Genomic DNA, 25,398 nt, shown 5'->3' with positions numbered 1-25,398 from the left:
TTTTTTTTTTTTTTTTGTAAATTTTTATTCGTAATGAGAATCTACTTTTTCCACAATATTTCATTTTTCTTTTGCAGAGCCGATTATCTCACGATTTGTAGGTATTTAGGCGTTTCATTTCGAACTTGAACCCTTATATTTGAATTAAGTTGCATTGATGCATAGCTAGCTCTTACAAATCTAGTATTTTCTTTAATTTTATTTTTGAATTTCACATACAAGACAACAATTAAATTAACATTGTAATTTTAATCTTATGTAAAGGTATTGGTTAGTTGTTTTCTTTTATTTTTTGCTTACTCAATGTCACGAATTATGCATTTCCAAGACCTGTGATGACATAAAAACACATCAGCGAACAATTATGGGTGAAATTTGTGATCCGATCCAATATAATGTGTAGTTCTTCACAAACATTGCACGATCAGTATGCGGACACTTTTTCGAAACATGAAGTCTAGTTCGAAATTTAAACGTGGAAAAGTTCCCGCAAACTGGAATACATACATTGTTTACGTCCGAACTTCCTTAAATACATGGCATAGGTATATGTTTGTATTGTGTGTATCTTTCTGCTAGCTGCAATTTAAGAGTGTTTTGCGTGTGTGTGTATGTGTTAATGCTTTGTGTTTATTCCCACATAATATGTATGTATGAATGTAGTATGTATGTGTAGTATAATGAATTTATTTTTGATGGAGAAAATGTCCAGCACTTTCATGTTTTTGGTTGTTGTTTTAATTGATTTAAAATAGCTGCTTTCTTTTTCAGATATTTTATCTATTATGTGGAAGAAAGCGACTGAGACTTTCTTTTACACAATTTACAATTAATAAATTCCATTTATAGTTTTTCTCATACTTAAATTAAAAAAAAAATAACATGCACAAGTGTCAATGAATTTAGTTATTACACATTTTCTGTGTTCTGCCGTATAACACAAAGATTGGCTGGCTACAGCATGATTTCATGTAAGGTTGGTTAATGCAGGGATTGTACGTTATACCTATATGAAAGTGTGTTCAAATTATATTATAAAAGGTATATCGAAAAATTGCACCTCCGATCTCCGATCAAGTGATTGTTCTTCGAAGAACCACATCAGTTGGACTTCAGAAGTTGTACAATTTTATAATTATAGGTATATCACTATCTTTTCTAAGGGTAGGTATATTTAATAAGCTCGTGTCAGTGGAGTTAGGAATTTAAAAAAATAAAATAAAAAGAAAATATGTTTACATAAAAATGTTAGAATTTTCTACTAAAAGAACATCGTAAAACCTTCCAACCCCTGTTTTGATTTAGAAATTAAATGTATTGCTTTTATAGAGGGATTATTTAGATAATCATTTTCAATTATACTACTAATGATATATGCATGTATATAAATAGCTATTTTTAATGTTTTCCTTGAATTGATTGTGCTAACGTGTTTTTGGGTATATTTTTTTTTTTTTCTTTTAAAGATTTATGTTGTGTTCCCGTAATTATTTTTAAAGAAGATTAAATATGTATGTTTCACAATTGGTTTCGAAGTTTGTTTTTTACAAACATTTCCTTTTAATATTAACACAAAAATTGTTGTGTTTTATTAGTATAATAACTATTATTTTTGATTTTTTTGTTTGTTTTGTAATGGGGTTTATTCAATTTTTTAAAGTGAGCTTTTATGAATTTTTCATTGGTTTAAGTTTAAAGGGCCTATTAACATCTAACTACAATTTTCACAATGTCTTAAAACATTTATACATGACGTAGCTTCTTACTCGTTACTAAACAATTGCCAAAATTATTGTATTTTAAATCGACGAAACTGTTTCGAATTAACGCGGTTTTCGTAAAAACCAACTTAAATGAACTTCAACATATAAATGTTGGCTTCTTTGTGATTCTAAATGACAAAAGGTGATTATAAACGTATATGGCCTTGTTTTTACTGTTTTACTGCTTAGACAAACTAATGAATTTCTCTCCGGAAAGATATGGTAATTTGTGCCTAGATAAGGACAATGCGAAATTGTACTTATAAAAATAAGCTCAGTGTGTTGTTCCATTGTTCTATCATATTGAAAAAGGCTTTTCATATTCAATTTAAACGGGGCAAACACACCATAATTTGAAAATCATATTTTGTTGACCGCAATTGTAAATCGCATTTCTTAAGGACTGAAATAATAATAATAATATATACAGGATTGTTTCAATTCAAATTTAAAGGGTATATACAAGCTTTATTAGGTATTCCATTTAACGGTTAATACTTTGGAATCCAGACATACGTCGTGTTGTTGCTTCGACAAAGATATTTCATATGAACATTTTGCTATTATCTTTAAAAATGCCTGTCTAGTCGTTCCTATCTATATTTTTTTATTAATATTAGCAACTAGTTGTCACCCTTTTGCTTAGAAAAATTCTAAAGGATCAAAGCGAACGCAAACATTAATATTTGATTTGAAAGCACCTGACACCTGGTAGAAGTCGTACCATTAATTGGGGGCCTTTTTCATCGCTTGATCTATGAATTGTGGTTGTGTGTGTGTGTGTTTTTTTTTTTAATTTATGAACATTTAACTAAATATGACCTAAAAGGAAGTTTTTAAAACAAGTTCATGCCAATATTGGCATATTTGCTACGGCAGCAAACAGATAATAATACAATTATACAGATGAATAAATAGTTGGTGTCGAATTTCTCGAAGTATGATCTTAATGTATGTATAAGTATATCAGAATTCACCTAATCGATCCCTAATTAAGTTGACATTAAAAGTCGTACATATTCATGGGAATATGAAAAAGTTTTTGAAACTTGACTTGATCCAAAAGTCAAGGAACTATTCTATTATATAGATTTCATTTGAGCTTGGGACTTTTGGGATTTCGGGGTTTTTGATGGATTTGTGTTCAGAAAATCGTCCAAGGCGAATATGTTTATACTATGCAATAATTTTCCAAAATGTACTTCTTAAAATTACGTTGTTGTAGCCTTTAAATTCTTCTTATGCAGTATATTGCTAAAAAGGAGTTGCTTTTAATTGTGTTGCTTCGCCGCTCACGTTGTACATGTGTGTACGTTTGCCTCATCAATCGATTGGATATACGCTACTTCTTATTAAAGTATAATTATCATGAATTGTGCTTACAGTTACTGTTCGTCAGTTTTTGCTTTCCGCTTAAAGTTTTGTTTCTGTTTCTATTTCTGATTTTGTTTTTTTTTTTTTTTCTTCGTCTCTTTCACTTTTAATATATGGGCCTGTAGCGTATGTAGATAGTAGTTGGATGTTTTGGTGTGAATTTGCCTCTTTGTTATTTTGTTGTTGGTCTTAACACTGGACTTAAAAGGAATTTCTTTGGATACTTCCCAGGACTATCCAATGTTTGTGCAGTGTATTTGTGTTAAGTGTATGTTCTTGAACTGGGTTTGTAACTTTGCAGCATCAGACTTTTTATCGTGTGTCGGTAATGTTATTTTTACTGCCGAAGATTTTAATTAGCTGGGTCTCGTAATCGTCAATGTTTCGCTTCATCAATTCCATACATGGACCGAGCAAACGTTCGAACGCTTCAACTTCGAGGACTGTGGAGATATAAAAAAAAAACGAATTTAGGTCATTTAACATGTCCCAAAATGTCATACACACATAATATACGAGAATACATGCCGTCTAGTTAAAAATAAAGTTATGTACATGCAAACACATTCACACACATTTATTTACCACATAATCATGCAAAATGAGGCATACGTGTAAACGCTATGCTGTTTATCCTTAAAATAAATCAAAAACCAAAAAAAAAAACATGATATGATATATATAATCTATAAAAAGGTTGCGCCAGTACCATTTGTGTCTCGGTTTAACTATGAGTACCTTATTATTTAGGTTTAGACATAATTTTTGAACTTGTCTCTAAACTGGGCACAATCAACAACTTTGCAAAAAATATGCGTTGTAACAGATATATTTTCTAGAACGAACAAAGTGTTCTCCTTTTTTTGTTTTGTTCATGCAAGCAGTAACCTATTTTTTGTATAATTTCAACACGATGTACAATTTAGTAATTTTATACCTGACACCTCACTGTGTTCCTTTTAATGATCTTCACAGAATCACTTTCTGAATCAATTTATGCATATTCTTCCGTCTGTCTGTCCATGTATTTTTGTATACAAAGTACAGGTCGCAGTTATTGTCTGATTGAGATGAATTTTTTCACAAATCATTTGTTTGGCCCAAGGACGCCCCCTATTTGCTATTATTTGATATAGCTAGTGTCGTCCGACTTTATAAGTACTGTGCACCAAATGCGTAATATCGGTCCGAATAAAATAAATTTTAGCACGGCAAGGCTCAGTCCTGAAGTAGCTCCCATATATATTTTCGTTCAATTTAAATTTTATTGTGCGCCATATTTCCGATCGAGTTTAGCCCAAGCAAGCATTTAAAAATTGGTTAAAATCGGTTCAGATATAGCTATAGCTCTCATATATATGTTTTCATCAGATTTATTCGTACTATGCCCTCCCAAGCAGTGATATTTGGTGCCAGACATCAGGTACAGCTCCGTAATACTCCGCCAAATTGGATCGCGATCGGTTTAAATTTGGATATAGCTCTCATATATATCTCTACCCGATTTGACATTAATTGTGCACCATATGATTAATATTAGCGTAAATAGAAGGTTTTTCGTTCGATTTCAAGCATACTGTTAGGTATAGTATTAGCCCAAATCAAAAATCAAGTGTGTTACATTCCGGTTCAAATATAGCTATAGCTCAATTCCGATTTTATAACAAAGACACCCAAATCCGTATAATACACTCCATAACAAGGATTTCCAGTACAAGAGATCAGTTCAGATTTGAATATGTGTACCATATATATTTCCCTATAATTCGATGTTAATAATATATCAATTTGATTTTATATTTAAGTATTCTCAAAGTCATAACCTGCACTCCATGGCAACGATATTTGGTACGAGGGGTCGTATACAACATAAATTTACCTCAGACAAGTTTAGTGGAAATCGATTAAGATATAGTTTTTGTAGTTTGGTTTTAAACTATTTCAAATATATACACCGCTCTAAGGCGCAATTAATATTTTATATTGATTTTAATTTCATTTTCAGGAGTTTTCTATGTAACGAACCGTTTTGTGAAGAGCTCGTATTAACATTTTTCATATGTTTATGATCCCGCTTTGTACGTGTTTCTGTCGGATGTGTAAGTAGGTTAGTTGTCTATTCCAAATCCTAATGTACACAATTTTTATGATGACCATCGGGCACGGAACGTTATGGCGAACCACGCACAATTGCAGTGTTAACAATATTTGGCTCGTGTAATAGCTAGTAGACAACAATTGCTCATATTTACAATGATTGGAAAAATACACATGGCTTCCAAATATATGAAATAAAAAATTATGTAAAATAAACCTTCACCGACCGGTGGGACTTGTTAACACACAACTATTAGTTCTTCCACTATTCGTTTATCCAAGTCAGCCATACATCAAATATAAGACAGATGAAGTTTTTGTCACGATACACATTACCGGAGCAGCGCATGCTCTGATTCCGGGTTTAAGCGTGTTTTTTTTTTTTTTGTACAGAATGGGGGAAAGTCGTTGAATTTCATCTTACCATACCTTTAATTTTCGAGGTTCTCCTCTTTAGACCAGTTTTCGTATTCAAACCTAGTGTTTGTGTGTTGGTTTTTTTCTTTTCTTCCAAATTTATTGAGCAATTTCAAAAATAAACATGATCGTTTAGGAAATTTAGATATTCTTTAACTAGATACTCGATTTCAAAGTGTTTGTCTTGCCAGTTGCATTAATTGGCGTTCATATTCTCCCACCCGGGTTTTCAGTACATCCTTTAGAAACCCTAAAATTCGTTGGAACGCATCGGTTTCCAAAACTTTAATGGTAAAAGGCAACGATCGAAATATTATTTTTTCACTTTTTTTTTTAATTTGCTATCATAAAAACAAAAGGACAGATCTACTAAAAATTCTTGAAATACGAAACTACACAGAATGCAAGCGTTTATAAATGTAATTCTTCTAAGCCATTCAATTCCGTGAAATATGAACGCAAATCGTCGTCTAAATAACGGTATTCACTAATGGCGCGTTTAAGCAATTTCGTACATGGTCCCAAAAGACGTTCAAAACATTCAGTATCTAAAACTACGTAATGAACCAATGTTTTGGAAAAAAAAAATAAACAAACAAACATTTCGCGAAACGAGAAACAATGTATGAGTGGCAGTAATGTTGTTTCATGGAGAAAAGAAAAACGGTGTGTTAAAATCAAACAATGGGAACGAAACAAAAGAAAAAATAAAAATTATTAAAACAAGACATAATGTAAATAAGAACGAAATCAACAAAATCTATCAACTAAGGAAACGGGAGGCTATATGTTGCCATTCTCTCAGATCTACGGTAAATTGAAAGGCCCCAAATGACGACTGTACTTACATGCAACCTTAACATCATCGCTTGCAGCGTACACGGATGCTGCTCGTGGACGGTGCGTCACCAAGGCCAGCTCTCCAAAGTATGCACCCTTTCCCAATTTGGAAATTTCAATCTCAGAACCATCTTGATCCATTTTAATAACAACTGTTCCTTCTTCTATGAAATACATTCCATCGGCAACATCTCCTGGAAATCACAATGTATAAAGAAAAAATAATTGAGAAAGTTTTCTTGACACCCATCGAAATTGTACCACGGCATTGAGTTTGATTGATATCCTTATACATACCCTGCTTTATGATTCTGTCGTTTGTATTGAAGCGTTTGGTTACCAAAGCATCAGCTAAATTCATACGTTCATAGCTCTGTAAAAAACGCACCACAACAGATTACATGAAAGCGCACATCTTATTCAAAATATTAACAAACCTGCAGCGTCTTCAGCATTGGTACACTGTCCAGTAACGATTCATACATTTTTCTTTTCTTGAAGGCAGATTTAAGCAATATACGTCGGAAGGTTTGACGATCCATAGCCCACAGCAAACCTTCAGATTCGGCTTGTATAGTGGCAGCTCTGCACAAACACATAAAGGTATTCAAATATTTCATTATTAACAACGGTCAAACGATCAAGTTCTTTCCAACTCACCTGGGCATATTGTACAGGAGAGCCAATTCACCGAATATACCACTGTTAGTGTATGTGTGAACGTGATTGTCATTTACGATTACTTTGTAAACGCCCCTGCAAGGAAAGAAAATCTTAGAAAAATCTTCGACTAAGGCCCCATAATGATTGGACCAGCTTTTAAGTTTAGAATGGCCATTGATATGAATGCATGGAGCTATATGGTGTCAGTGAACAATGACCGCGCACATTTTTTATTTAAGAATATGCATGGATCTATATGGTGTCAGTGAACAATGACCGCGCACATTTTTTATTTAAGAATAAGAAGAACAAATGTTTCACAATGTTCTCATTGGCACTTGAAATTAACTTACAAGAATTAACGCGATCTTACGACACGAATCGTAATCCGTATTTAGTCACTTTATCCATTTTCTAGATTTTTAATTTTGTTTCTCGACGTTTGTGCGAATTGGAATCCGTAGATAAGAAGTATACTATGAATTGAAGTATTAGCACATTCGAATTCTTTTGGAATGTTCATAAAACGTCTATTTGAGTTTAAACCAAGTACGAACATGGCCTACTTTTGACAACATTTTGATTATACACTTAGTAATAGTTGACAGTAAACTTAATTGTCAGATGGTCTTACTGGCCGACCTTATATAGGCCATGTTTGTATTTATATGAATTCGACGCTATATAAGTTGGACCAGTAAGCCCATCAGACAACTGAGTTTACTGGATAGATTTTAAAAATTACCCTTGTAAATGTTGAAATTGTTAAACTTTGAAATTTTGTACGTTCGTTTCAATAGTGCGGTGAAAAAAGTAGACTGAGTAAGATCTTAAAAATATTAAAATTTGAAATTTTGGACGTTCCACGTATTCATATACATACATGCGTCGTGCATGCGTAATATATCCATTTTTAGGAATTCGTTGTTCAGAAGGGCTTTTAAAAATGTTTTTTTTTTTTCGATCAGAAAATGTTGTGTGTGGAATTATATAATTTAGGATCGAACAAGGAATAGATAGCGAATATCGTGCAATGTGAACTTAGCATTGCAGTGCATACTAGAAATTCCATTGTGCACATTTTATTTAAAAAGTAAACATTCATTCATTTATATACGTACGATTCAATAACGTAGAAATTGTCACCGTCATCTCCTTGACGAATGATATTTTCGCCAGGCGAAACCCTTCTCTCAAACATGGCATCTAAAACTTGGTTCATCTAAATTGGAAACAAATGACAAGCAATGTGAAATAATGGAACTTTGTAGTGGAAAGACATTATATCATACCTGTTCCTTTTCCAGGGAACGGAATAGCAAAACATTCTTGACGGACTCGATTAGGCGCGAACGCTGTTCATCTGATTTCGGGAACACAGCGGTTGCCCCCTCATCATCATCGGCGTCGTTTTCAGGATCATATGCCTCAGCAAAAACAGATTTGCGTCTGTTGGAAAAGCGTGGAACAACAGGTTCTGAAACCAAGCAAAGTAAAAAAGAAATTAAACCACAAAAAGTATTCAATAGTATATTGGGAAGTAGACTTTCGACGTGACTATATGTTCCTTACATACTTCCAATATTGCAAACAAATCTTCATAGTAATCAACCAAATGCATTTATATGCTAATTATTTCTGCTACACTGTGCTTTCATCAAATGTTACCGTATATATTTAAATCAAATCAATTTTACTTCAAGCCTTATCTCCTATTTCCATATAATTTATATAACATTGTGGAACATGGCTGCTTTATTATTTGCAACTTCATTTCATAAATTTGATTTTATACTGCAGTATGCAGCCCTTTAAGACCGAAGGCTGACTAGTATTGGGAATAAAATAAAGAAGGGCAAAACTGGGGAGAGGCCGACTGTATAATACCTTACACCACAATGTATATATTAACTAGTCCAAACTGTGACAACAACATGTTTAAATTGCAAATAAGTATAAAGTAAATAATACAAATTACGATCCTTATTGATGGTTTTACCGATTTCTACTAAATTTAATGAAAGTACCAGTTCTATGTTACCGCTCATAACAAATAGACCTATATAGTGAATAAAAAGGCTTAAATTCAAAAATCGGTTGAAACATTGGAATCGATTGGTCCAAATTTGTCAGACTTTATTTTACTTCTATATGCTGACAACTGTATGTCAATCATATGGTAAAGCCCGACATCATATCATTCTCCTTACAGTTTTCCCGACAAGCTTTAAACTATGAAATGTATTCTTCATTCATTCATGGAATTTGAGCGTACGACGTGCCACATTTCACATTCTGTGCGTAGACGTCAATTTAAATTGCTTGAATATTTCTCGTATACATCAACTTAAAAATTTACAGTTCATAGTTCAACCGTTACGAAGTTGTTTTCTTGCTTACCAGCTAAAAGTGATGCTGCAACTTGTGACGTCATGGTCCTTATTTGAATTTGGTTCTATTTGATTTTCACTGGAGACTTCATTGAATAGAAATATAATTTGGGACGAAGAGTTTTGAGGGCATCTTAAACAGCTATATACGAGGCGGTCTTTAGAAACCCCAGATAGTAATTTCATTTATTTTTTCTATATGTTTTGTTGGAACCAATAAGTATCACAACTAGCGGAAAAACTACAAATGTGTACTCCACAATAAATATATAAAAAACAAAACTATATAACACTTTCAAAGTTTTATTTATTGCCTATGGATACACAGCCGTTTACCCTCTACACATAGTACAACATTGGAAAACATTAGTAAACAAATGGCAATCAATTTTATTCTGAACGAATGAGGAGGAATACGACTACCAAGCAAGTTAACGATGTTGAATGATAACTGGTATCTGGTATGGAATACAATTTTGAATACATGTCATTTCATAATGGCCTTTTTACCCCTTCTTTTAATGACACTGTCCCATCCACGTGTGACACGAAATGCTTTTTCTTTTCCTAGGCAGATAGGGACATTGTATTATTGGAATGAAAATCTTATATTTAGACAAATTTGACAAAAACATTGTCTTATTTGGTCTGACGTAAGATATGGACTTTGTGTATTTGGGTAATATGGCACACGCTAAACACATTGACGAAACATTAATTGAAATGCCTAATTTTAAATGTTGAGTGCAAATAAAATGGCATGTTGAATGTAATGGGTTAGTTAGTAAACAATCGCTTTAAAATTTTTTGTAGGTTTTAAACATTAGGATTAACTTGTCACATCAATTTTTATATTCCAATGCCATAGATAGGTTTTTGAAGACCGTTAAAAATATCAAATTTTTGTTATGACAACGTCGATTAAGGGCGACGAATAAGTAATTGAATTATGGACAAACCAACTCAAGTCCTCAATTTAACATGCATCGAAATCGCCAAGTGATTGTGGGCCAATATTTATTTTTTTTTTGGAAAAAGTGGACGTTCGACGCAAAAATGGCAACCGTTCGTCGTTCTTATTTTACTGAAGCGGAACTTGAAAAGTGTAATAATTATTTCTCTATGCACTATGCATTACAGTAATTGCTGTGTTAAATACGCGAGTTGGTAATCATTTTTGTTCACTGAGTAGCCGCCTTAGCGTGCAACGGTCACATATAACACTAGACTAGATCACACCTCAATGTCAGACCATTCTGGTTTTGTCTTAAACTCAAATATTTTCACAATTTCTGTTGCCTGTGTAATAACGAACACACGAAAGTATGTCTTGTTCGTTGACCGAAGGCTTTTTTTCACAACCAATACAGCGCACTTTTGTCGGAGAAATGATCTCTCGGTCAGGAATGGCAAATGCTGACTAACGGAATTATTTGGTTTCTCTGCCATAGACCAACCAAATTTTGAAAAGAAAGGAAAAGTATAAATACCCACCTATGCTAAAAAAGGCAACCCCATTCTTCGTCAAGGGGCACACAACCTGTATAGTCATACTCACTCACACACATACACACAACACACATGTCATAGTGTTCATATTTATACTCGTAGATTCAACAAGTCACCATCAACTGCTTGTCGCATACACAAAAAATCAACTCAAACATCTCAAGCAATGCCACACATAATGGCTTCCGTTGGTATCTCATGGCAGGAACACACAGACACTACGCCAAGGACATTAGAGTGGCAACCTGTTACACAAAACATGAGCGTCCGGCATAGGGGTATTCCCAATCCCTCTACATACCAGCATCTAATTGGTGGATGTTCGTATCCCAAAGAGCATAAGGTCTGATACCACCCCCACGTACAGTCTGTCTGCAAATGTATTCCCGTGGAATCTATTAACAAATATTTAATACAAAATGACACGAGTGAACATCGACATCAATATAGTGTCTCAATAGACACCAGTTGTTTAGTTCTACATGCGTACATATATAGAACGTTTATGATTTGAACCCTTACAGCTGTGGGTTTCTAACATTTACAAAAGAGTTTCATTAAAAACATCTGACAAAAGCAAAATCAGAAAAGACTGTCACAGCAAAGGGTGTCACGAGGTATAGCCTAAATCAACGGGGATAACCGTTAGATCTGGTTACCGATTTATGAAAGACAACCAAAGGCCATAGAACAATGAGTTTCTAAAAAAATATTTCAAATAAAAGCATTTTTAATTGTCCAATACGTATTTACACATAAAACTATATTCTGTTCATTTTTGTGGTAAAGAATGGTTGTTAAACTATAAAATAGATTTTTTTCAATCTTTCAAACACTAATGTACACATTGTTGGTTGAAAGAAATCTCATATTAATCTGAACTCAAACACTCAGTGGGGGTCGAGAGAACAGTTCAAAGACTACTACTATTTCTACTCTTCCTCGGGATTGAAAAGGTTCGTTAATTAATGTACTATAAAATTTTTACTCTCGATAAATAGAGCTATTTCAAATCATTCAAAGCCGCCACTCGACTCTACGAAATATGAAACAGCCGTGTTCTCATCAAGCACATCAATCCTTACCTCTCCTCCCCTTCTATTCAACTAATTGGGTTATTTTTTTATCCATGATTTTTCTGTTATTATTTTTTTATTTATTTATTTATTTTTTTTTTTTTTGAAGTTATCTGTCCACACTTGGATGCACAGACGATTCATTGCATTCGAGAAAATTAAAAGAAATGTCTGTGTAGTCGATTTAAAGGTGTTTATGTGCTACCTGGTCCACCCTAACCAATGGCAAATCAGTTGAGGCGTGAAGCTCTGCCCACACAGCAGCATCATTTTATAGGCCACATAGGAGAACCCTGTAAGGTGCTGCAGAAAATTATGAGATGTGTCAGTGGTTTGTTTGCTTGCCTGCCTGTTCACAGGTCAAGCGGTGCACAGTTCGATGTTATCGTCATTGCCATTGTGATGTGTCCTACTAAAGTGTTTTTTATTATTAAATTATTTAGAGTGTGTGTGTGTGTGCGTGAGTTTGTGTATATGAGCGGTATATAAATAGCTGTGATATATAAAGCCTTTTGTGAAGTGTGCAGAGGGCAGCAGAGGTGGCGCGTGCCAGCCACCTCTGTGTTTCTTCATTAAAATCGTGTTTCGGGTGAAATGAAAAAGAATTTACTTCCGACTGGTGAGTATCACTGTCGGTAACGAGGACGGTGGGAGTGCGGTGCTTTTGTTTTAATATGTTTTCGTTGCACTTAAAAGCTAACGTTAATAAGGTGACCGTTATAAATAGAATCGGGTGGAATGGAGTGGTATGACGGTGTGGGGGCGGGGCAATCATTTCATAGTGTGCGCGAACTATGTATGTTTGTGAGCTAGCCAGCCAGCCAACCAACCCCAAATGTCGGTCGAATATTCCTTTCAAGGCTAACAAGCCAAGCTGACCCATTCGAGAAGAGAATTCAAGTAATCAATAATTGATTTATAAGGCAAATTATGATACTCACCGTCATCATCCTCCTGAGACATGACACTATCATCGACAGATCCACGGTCGTTATCTCGATTGAAAGCCGATTGTCGGCGTGTTTCCTGCAGTTTTGTGAAGTACTCGACGGCAAAGTCGACCACATCGCCAGGCTGTTCCAACAGATAGGCTATGGAGAATTCCAATAGAACTTCACGCAGTGCATCTGGTACCTGGATGCGTTGCTTTTGCTCGTTTGACATTTTTAAAGTCCGTTGTCTGAAATGAGAATTTAGTAAAAGAGAACAACGATAGTTGTAATATAAATTACATTTTTCTTCAAAATCTGTAGGATAAGAAGTAAGCTGTTAGTTGCTACTAATGGCTGCTAATTCCCCCGTCAATTTCCGGAATCAGTTTTTCGCACAGTTAATAGTTAATTATGTTTGCCGGAGGTCCTTGGATATTACGACTAAACATTTTGACTCTTTTTGGATTTTTTTCAAAACAATATATATCATTATCCTTTTGTACAATCTGGACAGTTAAGTACCATAATCGATGACTCTGTTTCAGATTCTGCAAGAATCTACTTGTTTAGGAATTTTTGTTTAGGAAGTTTTTAAAGTTTTTTTCCTACGGTTACTTAAAAATGTTATTTACTTTCTATTCGTATTTTACGTTTATGTATTGCATACGAGGATGTAGTCGAGTTCTGGGTACCACCCAATTTCTAAAGGACATTTTTAATCCGACTATATATAGAAACTGGAATTTCAGTATTTACCTAGAAAATTCCCAAACATTGTGACTTGTTATCCACAGGGACCCAAAATATCAAAGGGTTTGTACTTATTAAGGTGCTTCAGGTGAAATGAAACTATGGAACAAGCAAAACGGAACATTAGGTACAATGCATTTCCATTATAAATCCATTTAAAAGGTTCTGACTTTGTTTGGACAGACGAACACAATTTCTTTTGTTCAACAGAATTCAACACTATCGACGTCATGATATGTTAAGGTATGACCCTGATCCTGACAATGTGTTTCCACACAAAAAGATTTGTTTGAAAATAAAACTATTGAATCTTGGCAGTTGATGTGACACAAGCTTATGTACTCCGTCCAAGCCAGACCACCTTGGCCCATACAAATGCACCAATGAGGTTGTTGATACCTGTGTTAGTTAAAATGTTTACATTTTTGGTTCGTAGCTATTTTTGTTTTAATTTCAATGAGCCAAAAGTGAATTGAACGATTGATTCACATAGTTTTCTATTAATGTTTGTCCGTTTTGTTACATATTCTTCAAAATGCGACCAATAGGCACTCGCTCGAACAATTCCGATAAACCATTGGGACATTCGGTCAGGAAAATGTTTTTGCGATGACAGTCTTTAATGACTTTATTACTAAACTTCAGACTAAACCAAGGACAGACTCCAGACAAAAAAAAATGGTTTATGATTTGCCACCACTGTCCGAGAAACTCCAAATAACTTTCCGGAATCTATACAAGCCATTGGCTAGTAGAATTCCATGACAATTTTGCTGCTATCCATATTGGGAAGGATAATTCGGTTTTCTGTTCGCGCCAAAATGCCATTATTTTCGTAGTCGGAAAATCAGATTAAAACCTTTCAGACCTCATAATACTTTCAGACTTGGGCAGCTCCATTTAACTCAGCAGTCACATCGACAAAACATAATAAATCTCCAAATACTGAGCAAACACGATCACACAAACACACACCGACAACTGTAAGCAATAGCAGATGTTGGTCATGAAAAGTGACCTTCAATGTTTGGACGCAGTTCTCGTTGTTGCTGTTTTTTGTTGTTGTTACTTGAGAAGGTCTGTTACGTTTGTGACAGACTGTGCATACAGTCAGGGGCCAACTTGCCGATACGAAATATAAAGCCCAATCATAAATATGTGTGTCTGTGTTACCCCATATTTTGTAACAATTGTCTGAAATTTTTACTAGAAGTTGTCTTTTTTACCCAGAAGTAGAGGAATATTGACAGCTCCGAGCTGAGACTGTACTAAATGTTTCATGGTGAGCTGCTTCTCCTTGTGGTTACTCTTTTACAGCATACTAAATGTTTTTCGCATTAAATCTGGCATTACATACCAGGGAGAATAACAATAACTAAACGAAATATATTTATATATTAATAGGTACCACTTCTTATTTGGCGTAATCGTACATTTGTTCCTGACTGTATTTTCTCAGGGACACGTCCAAGCATACATGCACACATGTACATATGCATGTGCTTTCGGAGCAGCAGTTGGGGGCATATAAAGCGTAGCAAAAATAACGTCAACAACGCAACACGAAGCAAAGCAGAAAAAAACATTTATTGAAGCAACATCCATTCATCACTCCAAACCCCCTTCAATCGCCCCTAATGTGATGTAACTTGTTTTCGTCGGCATACTGATTACCAGCAAAGCAAAACAAGTGGAGTTTTTTGTTCGCAGAACTACGGCGATCATCGTTATTGGAGACATTTCTTTTTGGTGACGTCTTATAAGGTTGCAGTGCTTTTAAGTGGAAAGCGATAAAGTAGATCACAAAATGTCCATAGACACTTAATTCAAATTCGACATTGCGATATGCGACATACATTTTGATTGATTCTACTAATATTTTCGGTTTAAAATGGAACACGAGGCTGATATTTTTAAAGGTTGAAAACTTCATTATTGTGGGAAGTATCAAAACTTAGCCCGGCCTGACTTGACGCCTGTTTTGCTTGTATTGCTAGCTTAATTTACCCACTACGGCAAAAGATGTGACCAAACACCAAATTTAATGTATCCAACCAGTGCAAAGTCTTAGAGCACTCATCATTCAGCTACTTTTAAATGAACTTGTTTCAAAATAGGCTATACTTTTAAATGAAAATAGACTGATATAAAGTGAATTGCATATTGCTATAAATAGTACAAATCCCTTTTAACTAAGTACGTACGTACAATTCGCCGATAAAGAATACTTGCTCTTTCAAAATGAATGTTTGATATTATTTTATAATGATATTGTATTTTCAACACTTGTGCGCATACAGTTTCATACTAAAGAAAAAAATAATTCTAGATATTTGCACAAGTGCTAAATTAAGTTCGCTAAAATTACTGCAATAGATCTAAAATGTCTGAATGCTAATGGCCGACACATATTTGCGGCATTGGTAATCTAATGGGGTTTCCAATATACGTCACGTGCTTTGGCAATTCAATCGCCGATGTCACCTGAGAAACCTGCAAAACTTAGCTTTAGCTCTCTACACAAACCCAGAAAGGTAATAAATTCTGCACCATCATCAAATAGAATCGTAACCAATTCGTTTCTCAATTTTTGAAATAAGTCTAAAATAGTTGTAAAAAAAATAATCGCCTCCTTTTGCAAATAAAAATGCAATGTGCTATTAAAATGTATACTCATTGTAAATATTGGCATTACCCCACACGTACCATTTGGTTCGGTCTAAAAATGCAAGTCGTACAAGTGTCGATGCTGCTCAATTGAAAACAAAACCATTTTACATTTGCTTAGCTTATGAAACAAAATGTTTAATTTTAATACATTCATTGGAGTTAAGAAAATCTAAGAAACAAAAACTTTCCGAAACGATGAGTCAAATAAGAAAGCTTAGAACAATCTAGGAATTTGGCTGTCTACCGATTTCTGTATCTTTTCTTGAGCTTAAACACAAAAAGGTGAGATTTTTTGAGCGCCGTTTAAACAGAAAAAATGGATCCAGAATATTCACAATATTTGCTACATGCATGGAACTTTCTACTAGGTTAAAGCGAAAAAAGTAATATTTAACACGTTAGTGACCGTCCAAGCTGCATCGAAATTATAAATTTAAGTCTAATCTAATCTCACCCATTTGGCTGATGACGAGTTCCAAACATACTTTCGTTCATCCATATCTAAGGAAGTACCACAAAATATATATTTGGCAATAAAAGAACATAAAAATAAAAATTGTATTCGTGTGATTTACAACTGAAAATCCAGCGTCGCTGAAAATATCTTTCCCCTTCATTGTCTGGTTTGACACACCATGAACCTAGACACTGTAACGTACGTTTTTACTTTATACCATGTCCGTGTTTTCTTATTTTTTATTTATTAGCCAACGCGGCGATCAGGGAGTTTAGGCTTTGAAACTGTGCTGCCCTTACACATTACGTGGTAAGGTGAACGTATTTTTTTAAATTTTATAGAAATAACTCATAATTTTTTGGGGATATATACCCACCAACATATTTTTTTAATGACAAATGATCTCCCCATTATTATTTTTTACCTTTGACGGTCATATATGTATATTTGTTTTTTTATTCATAACGGGATAAAATGTCTTGAAACGGAGATTTCAATTGTCAAGTTAAAAGTAGTAGTAGATACCTTTTGTTGCATACATGTGAAAATATACGATTACATGCAACCCGGATACAACCCTGAATTTTTAAAATGTAACGAAGTTGAAGATACGAAGCCAACCTGACAAGGCGTACTAGTTTAAGCTCGTATAATTGATTTTAATAAACGTTTGTGAATTCTTAATTTAATATAAAAACGGTCGTTGTATTTCATTTGAGTATACGGAAACCAACAGACTTCAATCGATCACTTGACATTTTTCTCAGAAGTGGGATACGACAAGTCTTATTGGAAGAAGCGTCTACCAACAAGAAATATGGAGAATTTGCACAAATGCACGGTTAAGCAGTTGCAAGCGAAATGCAGAGAAATTGGTGTTTCTCAAAGTGGTAACAAAAAGCAATTGATCGAACGACTTGAAGTCAACAACGAAAGCGAGCTGCACGGATTCGCATCTCCTCATGATATGCAGGAGCGAATTTCGCATTTGGAAGATATGGTAACTGAATTGCGTTCATCTATGGAGCAACGTGGACAATCAGAATTTGAGCCGAACAACGCATCATCCCCTTTGAACACGTTTTCGACACCGGATGGTAATATGTCCCTGCAAGGCACACGGCCTAGCTTGCCAAACGTGGCAAACGTTGTGACAATATTACCGGAATCACGTTCGATTCCATCGTATGTTCAAACGAATACTTCTTTTGGTGCATTTCAGACTACGTCAACAATTCCAACGGTCCACACGTGTGCTTCTGCTGGTTTACCAACGTTTACACCTTCATTGCACGGACATGCTCAACTTCCACGAAATACAACGCAAAATGTAGCGACGTCATGCTACAACGTACCAACACATATAACGACACATTCGAATTTTACAACAGCAACACCGACAGGAGTGTTCACGCAGCCGAACAATGGATATGTTCAATCAACGCAGCCCTACAACGCATATCTACAACCGCCGATATTTGCAACAAGTGTCTATTCAGCGCCGCCGCAGTCAGAAATAGTTATGCAGCCTTCACAACGTTATGTTCAGCACAACCCCTTTGGGAACGTTAAGGAAATAATTCAACTTTTGCCAGAGTTTAATCCGTCATCTGAAGAATCGATTAATCCTTCACAATTCGTGCGACGTGTGGAATTATTGAAGACAGCTTATAACTGGGACGACGCATCAGTTATATTTGCAGTGCAACAGAAAATGGCTGGCCCAGCCAAGTATTGGGTTGACTCACTGCAAGAGGTATTTCTGTCTTGGCCTCAGTTTGTTAACAAATTTCTTTTAGATTTCCCTCAAAATGTAAATGCAGCCGATGTACACATTAGAATGGCACAGACAAAACGGCAGTTCGACGAAACGCCGCAGGAATATTATTACAGAATGTATGCTATTGGAAAACGGGGCAATATAAATGAATCATCCATAGCACGGCATATAGTCAACGGAATTAATGATCAAGGATTGAAGCAGAAAATATCTAACGAGTATATTACCTGTAATCAACTTTTGAGTGACATCAACGCATACTGTAGTTATAACGAGGTAAGAAGAGTGCTGAACCCGATATCGAATAAGACGAAACGTAGCAATGAAAATAGAACTGCCCCAGAAAGGAAAAGCGATGAAAGAGTGAATAAATTCAAATGTTTTAATTGTGGTAATACTGGTCACAAAGCCGTAGACTGCCCAGATCCACAGAAGAAGAATAGATGTACGATATGCAAACGGACTTCACACGGTGCAAGTGAATGTCCAACAAAAACCCTGAACACAAATGTCAACAATATAAGGGACAGCGTAAAGTCCAACGAAATACTATGTAAACGTGTCAAAGTAAAGGACAAGGAGTTTGAGGCATTTATTGATTCGGGAAGTGATCGGAGTCTGATCAGACGAAGTTTTGCAATGATAATTGGCGAAACGGAAAATTGCAGTATGGTTTTAAATGGCTTTGCTGGTGGCAAATACGAGTGCACAAAGGTGGTTAAAGTGCCAATTGACATTGATGAGACGAGTTACGACGTGAACCTTTATGTTGTGGAAAATTCTATGATCCCGAATGATGTTCTTTTAGGTCGAGATGTTTTATGCCAAAAAGGTCGACGCACCATTATTGAAGGAGATGAGTGTTGGATGCAAAACGTAAATGCGATTAGTATCAACGAAGGCTTAACATCTGAAGAGCATAAGAAGTTGCAGTTGAACATTCAAGAAAACCGACAATGTTTTTCAGAAAAGTCAAGCGAATTGGGTAAGTGTAACTTAGTGAAGATGGAAATCGAAGTTACTACTCCAGAACCAATACGATGCAAGCCATATCGACTAGCATTTGCCAAACGTCCTATTGTGGCAAATATTGTGAAAGACTTACTGGATAACGAAATCATAAGGAAATCGAATTCTCCGTATGCATCGGGAATTGTTTTGGTCGAGAAGAGAAATGGTGAACACCGTTTATGTATAGATTATAGACAGTTGAATCGAATAACCGTACGTATAGCGCATCCTATGCCTGTACTGGATGAACAGATTGCACAACTCGCCGGAAATCGTTATTTCACCACACTCGACTTACGTATGGGTTACCACCAAATTGAAGTAGAGGAAGAATCGAAAAAGTTCACAGCTTTCGTGACTTCAGATGGTCATTATGAATTCAACCGGATGCCATTTGGTTTGGTAAACGCACCTGCAGTTTTTCAGGCAACGATGAACCGAGTTATAAGCTTTATGAAACCAGGAGAAGTTTTAGCGTATCTGGATGACGTCATAATTCCCAGTAAAACAGTCGATGAAGGTCTGGACCGAATAAAAAGATTTTTGGATATCCTTAAGAAATGTGGTCTCACGTTACGATTGGCGAAATGTTCGTTCCTAGCCGAAAAGATTTCTTATTTGGGACACATAGTTACACGTGACGGAATTTTACCTGGAGAAGAAAAAGTAAAAGCGATTAGAAATTTTAAGGTACCAACGAATGTAACAGAAGTACGACGATTCCTTGGCCTAACTAACTTCTTCCGAAAATTTGTAAAGGATTATGCAGCCATTACGAAACCTCTTGCGATGTTGACACGAAAGAGCGAAGAGAATAAATTTCGTTGGGACGTACACCATGAAAACGCATTCAGAAGTTTAATCCAAATTTTGTGTAGTGAACCAGTTTTAGCAATCTACGATATGAAAGCAGATCACGAGGTGCACACGGACGCTAGCAGTCTCGGATTAGCAGGAGTGTTATTACAGTCCGATGGTAATGGTAATTGGCAACCAGTGTTTTATTTTAGCCGCCACTGTTCTGAAACGGAATCGAAATATCACAGTTACGAGCTGGAAGTTTTAGCTGTGGTTGAAACGGTGCAGCGTTTCCGTATATATTTACTTGGAAAGCCATTCCGAATCGTCACTGATTGTGCCGCAATTACTAATGTGAAGACAACGAAGGAATTACAACCTCGAGTAGCACGATGGCTGATGAAATTACTTGAATTTGATTGTGAGTATGTACACCGACAAGGGTCACGTATGGCTCACGTTGATGCTCTCAGCCGTTCACCGGATCAGCCACAGACGGAGATTGAACCAGCAGGGTTCATAATGAATATTGATAGCGATGATTGGATTCTCATGATGCAGCTAAACGACGACCACATAAAGAATATTATGAGAGTACTGCGAAATGAATTGAAATCTGAGCAAGAGAAACAGATAAAATCTGAATACTTATTGGAAAAACATCGACTATACCGGAAAACGAAAAATGGACTACGATTGGTCATACCGAAGGCTATACGATGGCGCATAGCTAAATACTGTCATGATGATATTGGCCATTACGGGTTGGAGAAAAGCCTCTCACGAGTCGAACAAACGTTTTGGTTCCCCCGCATGAGGAAATATATGAAGGAGTACATTGCAGCGTGTGTAGAGTGTTGCTACAACAAGGCAAAAGGTGGTAAACACGAAGGAGCTCTACATTTTAGTAATGTCGAACCGCTACCATTTAGGCAAGTACATATTGATCACTTGGGACCGTTTATAAGAAGCAAGCATGGTCATACACATATAGTGGCAATCGCCGATTCCTTTACGAAATTTGTGGTTATTAAAGCTGTAAGGAATACGAAGACATTGCCCGTCATCAACGTTTTAAATGAGGTTAGTGGATACTTTGGTTTACCTCGAAGAATAATTTCGGACCGTGGGACAGCTTTTACGTCAAAAATGTTTGAGGAATATTGCGATCGAAACAATATTCAACACATTAAGAATGCCGTTCGTACACCAAGAGCCAATGGACAAGTTGAGAGGGTCAATCAACTTATCCTGTCTTATTTACGAACTACCACTGAAGAACCGAAGGATTGGGACTCGGCACTTCACGTTTTACAATGGTCAATCAATTCAACCAAAAATTCGACAACAGGTTACAGTCCGAATGAGTTGATTTTCGATTACAAGCCCACCGACTTAATACAAAACCGATTGTTGGCAGCTGTACAAGATGATGTACAAAACGAAGAAATTTCCATCAACGAAAAACGTATCATGGCCGCAGAAAACATCAAAAGCGAACGAGAACGATGGAAGAAAAGATTTGACAGCAAGCATTCGAATCCGAAATTGTATGTGGAAGGTGACTTGATCCTTATACAGAATGAACCACCAGCGACAGGTGAATCCCGGAAGTTAGAACCTAAATACAAAGGTCCATACATAATAGCACGAGTATTGGGCAACGACAGGTACCTGATAGAGGACATTCCTGGAATAAACATCACGAATAGGAAATTCTGTTCCGTATTCAGTTCCGACAAGTTGAAGAAATGGTGTGAATGTTCCCCCGAATTGGATGTTTCAAGCGAAGATGAAGCCGAGGACGACTTCAGGTCAGGAAAGGCCGAGTTGTCAAGTTAAAAGTAGTAGTAGATACCTTTTGTTGCATACATGTGAAAATATACGATTACATGCAACCCGGATACAACCCTGAATTTTTAAAATGTAACGAAGTTGAAGATACGAAGCCAACCTGACAAGGCGTACTAGTTTAAGCTCGTATAATTGATTTTAATAAACGTTTGTGAATTCTTAATTTAATATAAAAACGGTCGTTGTATTTCATTTGAGTATACGGAAACCAACAGACTTCAATCGATCACTTGACACAATTTACAAAAAATCCCTTTTGAGCCATTAAAATTTGATCCCAACGAGCTATGCATTTTAAATAGTTAAATAGTATCTGCTTAAGGTTATCAACGATTTTTTTATAAAGCACATAGCCGGCTGAATACTAAACAAAAATGACAGAAGAACGACGACCCTCTAGAAATTCCCACATGGATTCCATGGCCGACAGTAGCGAGGGAGCAACAAAAAGCAACTCAAAATTAACTGAATTTTAACTCTACACCTCAGCTGTTGATTTGGGTCAGCCCGATGGCCAATTTACCAACTGTTTTATTTGGTTGATCGATTAGGAATATGTTTTATACGTGAGCGCAAACCGGCAGATCAACAGCATAGCAATAAGTGGCGCCCAACCAAATGTTCAATGTCGCACCATGTCATTTCGACATACAATCCATATTTATCCAGCAAAATTAAATCGAAGTTGTTCTAAAAAGAGTAGTGATTTCATTTGAATGCATTGACCGTTGATGCACTCCCTACAATTCTCACACAGTGGACCCTATAGTAAAAGAAGTATTTTAAACAAAGGTTACCTTTGGGTTCTAACATACAGAGGGCAACAAATGAAATCATACAACAACTTCCTATGTAAGCCCTTCCCAATGGTATTTATTTTTATACCCTCCAACTTTGAAAGCAGGGTATATTAAATTTGCCATTCCAGCAGAAATATAAAAATGGGTTAACACACTGGACTTGGAATAAAATAGTCATATCCGAATAACGGATATGACTTAAAGTAGAGAATTGAAATTTGGGATATTAGTTTGCTTTGTCTATGTTAGTCCATTGATTCCTATAGCACCCACATATTTTTGGGATCCCGGGTCCGCCCCCAAGAAAAAAATAGTTTCCCGGGATCAGGGTAAAAATACCTAGCTTTGGAAAAAATTTCGAAAAAATCGAAGAGTTTTTACTAAATTAGAGTTTAGCCTAGTTCTTTATTGAAAATGCGCTATTGGTGAAAACTTACTTCCGTCATGAGGAACATTTCCCAATTATCCCCTCACTACCACTTGTACGTTCAAGATACTAAACTCCTACCACCCACCCACACGTCCTAACAATCTAAGTAGACAACTTGAATGTGTAAACTCACCTGTTTAGATTGTATTTCTTCTAGTTATGCGCGAGTCTCGAAAAATAGCACCAACGAAGACCACTTTGTTGCCTTATTTTTTTTTCGTTTTCTTTTTAGGAATTCGTCAAGTTTGAAATATTATGTGTTTTATGTTTCTTCAATATCTGACGTTTCGCTGTTCCTTTTATTGAGAAGTAATTTTCTATCAATACATGCCCGGAGGAAAGAAACGCACAAACGTAACCACTATTCTTTTTACAAATTTGTCTTATTGCACCATCGATCAACGATTTAGGATTTATCACTTATCTGTGCCTGCTAAAGAGAAAAAGAATGAGAGAGTGAAAACAATAAACAAGGGAACATCGAGTTGCGGCGGGTGGTCAAATTGTCGTTCCTTTATCTATTTGTTTTCAGTTAGATAACGATGACGACGATGATGATGGCTAAAAAAAGATTGTGGTATGTATATGGAAAATTGTTGCTTTTTATTGGCGGCTTTCTTGTGAGTGGGGACGGGGTGGCAGAGTTTTGGAACGTTCTTCGTATACACACTTTTCATTATGTTATAATTTAATTAACTTAACAGTGAGATTTGGCAAGCACACCCTTTCTGCATTTGTTTTTGATTTTCTTTATTCACGCCGACGGTCTATCGTTCTGCTATTGCACAATAAGTAACTGTGTTAACTGTTAAATACAAGTTTTATTTCAGTAGTGATATCCGTTCGCACAAACATATGTATGTCAATATTGGAAAAGCAAAAGAACACACACGCACAACACACGTAGTCGTCGTCGACCACCTCTTCATATCATATTCACCACAACCACCCACATATTTTTTTAGTTGGAACACAATTAAAAATAATGAAACGAACGCAGTCTTAAAATTGGAATTGTAAAAATTGAAATTATTAGCTACGGTCTCCGTGACCAAAAACAAGGGGAAGCAACGGCAAAAAGCAAACACACACAACGCTGGTCAGTCGGCCTTATATGTTCATCAATTTTCAATTACAGTTGGTCGATATTGCGATATTGATTGTTACAGCTTTTTTCCTTATTTTTGGTAGAGACAAGCGTTTCACTAGCTGTAGGTACACACTTTTTTCCTCTACACGCCGAGCGATTTTTCAATTAAAACGAATTAAACAGCCTTTCTATGGCATTCATAAAAAATGGTCAGATATTTTTAACGACTACTTAGTACAATCCTATTAAATTATATTTAAAAAATTACTTTTCTCGTGAAGTATAGGCCGAAAGTCCTCGACAACTTAAATGTTACTTCTCACACAAGGGATCTATAAGCGATTTTCATTTTATCGAATTTTAATCAGCGAATAGGGTTCTCTAAATCATTTGTTTAGAAATTTACTCCATCTTATGCTATGTTCTCATTGCACTTTTAATCACGTTGCTCGCTCTGAAAATTAGGCACACGAATTAACCCGTTCATACGGCACGATTCGTAATTCATAGTAACACAATACCTTTTTTCAAATTTTTTGATTGTTTAATTTTATAAGAATTTGTACGAAAGTACATGAAATTAGCATTAATAATAATAGAATAAATAATTGTTTTTCCTCTAAAAATTTATTTTATCTTTCATTTAACAATTTTCATGCATGTTTTGAATTTTTTGTATAAATGTTGACATTTGACA

The 25,398-nt window shown here is 35.6% G+C and overlaps 1 protein-coding gene across 13 annotated transcripts; it reads right to left on the bottom strand.

The window, feature by feature from the left end:
- LOC101889911 (cAMP-dependent protein kinase type II regulatory subunit) lies at window positions 1–25,088 on the bottom strand. Of its 13 annotated transcripts, none has more exons than XM_005177900.4 (10): window positions 24,970–25,087; window positions 23,745–24,044; window positions 13,071–13,309; window positions 8,447–8,631; window positions 8,276–8,376; window positions 7,152–7,247; window positions 6,929–7,076; window positions 6,789–6,864; window positions 6,500–6,685; window positions 1–3,580 (listed from the first exon to the last, which is right to left on the bottom strand). In XM_005177900.4, exons 3-10 carry the CDS (start codon window positions 13,291–13,293, stop codon window positions 3,450–3,452), a joined length of 1,146 nt encoding a protein of 381 aa, XP_005177957.1. In that variant the 5' UTR covers window positions 13,294–13,309; window positions 23,745–24,044; window positions 24,970–25,087; the 3' UTR covers window positions 1–3,449. The 13 variants fall into 13 exon arrangements, with proteins under 13 accessions (XP_005177957.1, XP_019890413.1, XP_019890415.1 ...); XM_020034854.2 differs by lacking the exon at window positions 1–3,580 and adding an exon at window positions 5,732–5,934 and having other exon boundaries at window positions 24,970–25,088; XM_020034848.2 differs by lacking the exon at window positions 1–3,580 and adding an exon at window positions 5,995–6,205 and having other exon boundaries at window positions 24,970–25,088.
- Window positions 25,089–25,398: the final 310 nt, after the last annotated feature.

Source organism: Musca domestica, unplaced genomic scaffold, assembly GCF_030504385.1.
Source record: "Musca domestica strain aabys unplaced genomic scaffold, Musca_domestica.polishedcontigs.V.1.1 8, whole genome shotgun sequence".
Lineage (NCBI taxonomy): Eukaryota > Metazoa > Arthropoda > Insecta > Diptera > Muscidae > Musca > Musca domestica.
The sequence above is the reverse complement of the archived record's forward strand: the minus strand, read 5'-3'. Positions and strand labels throughout refer to the sequence as shown.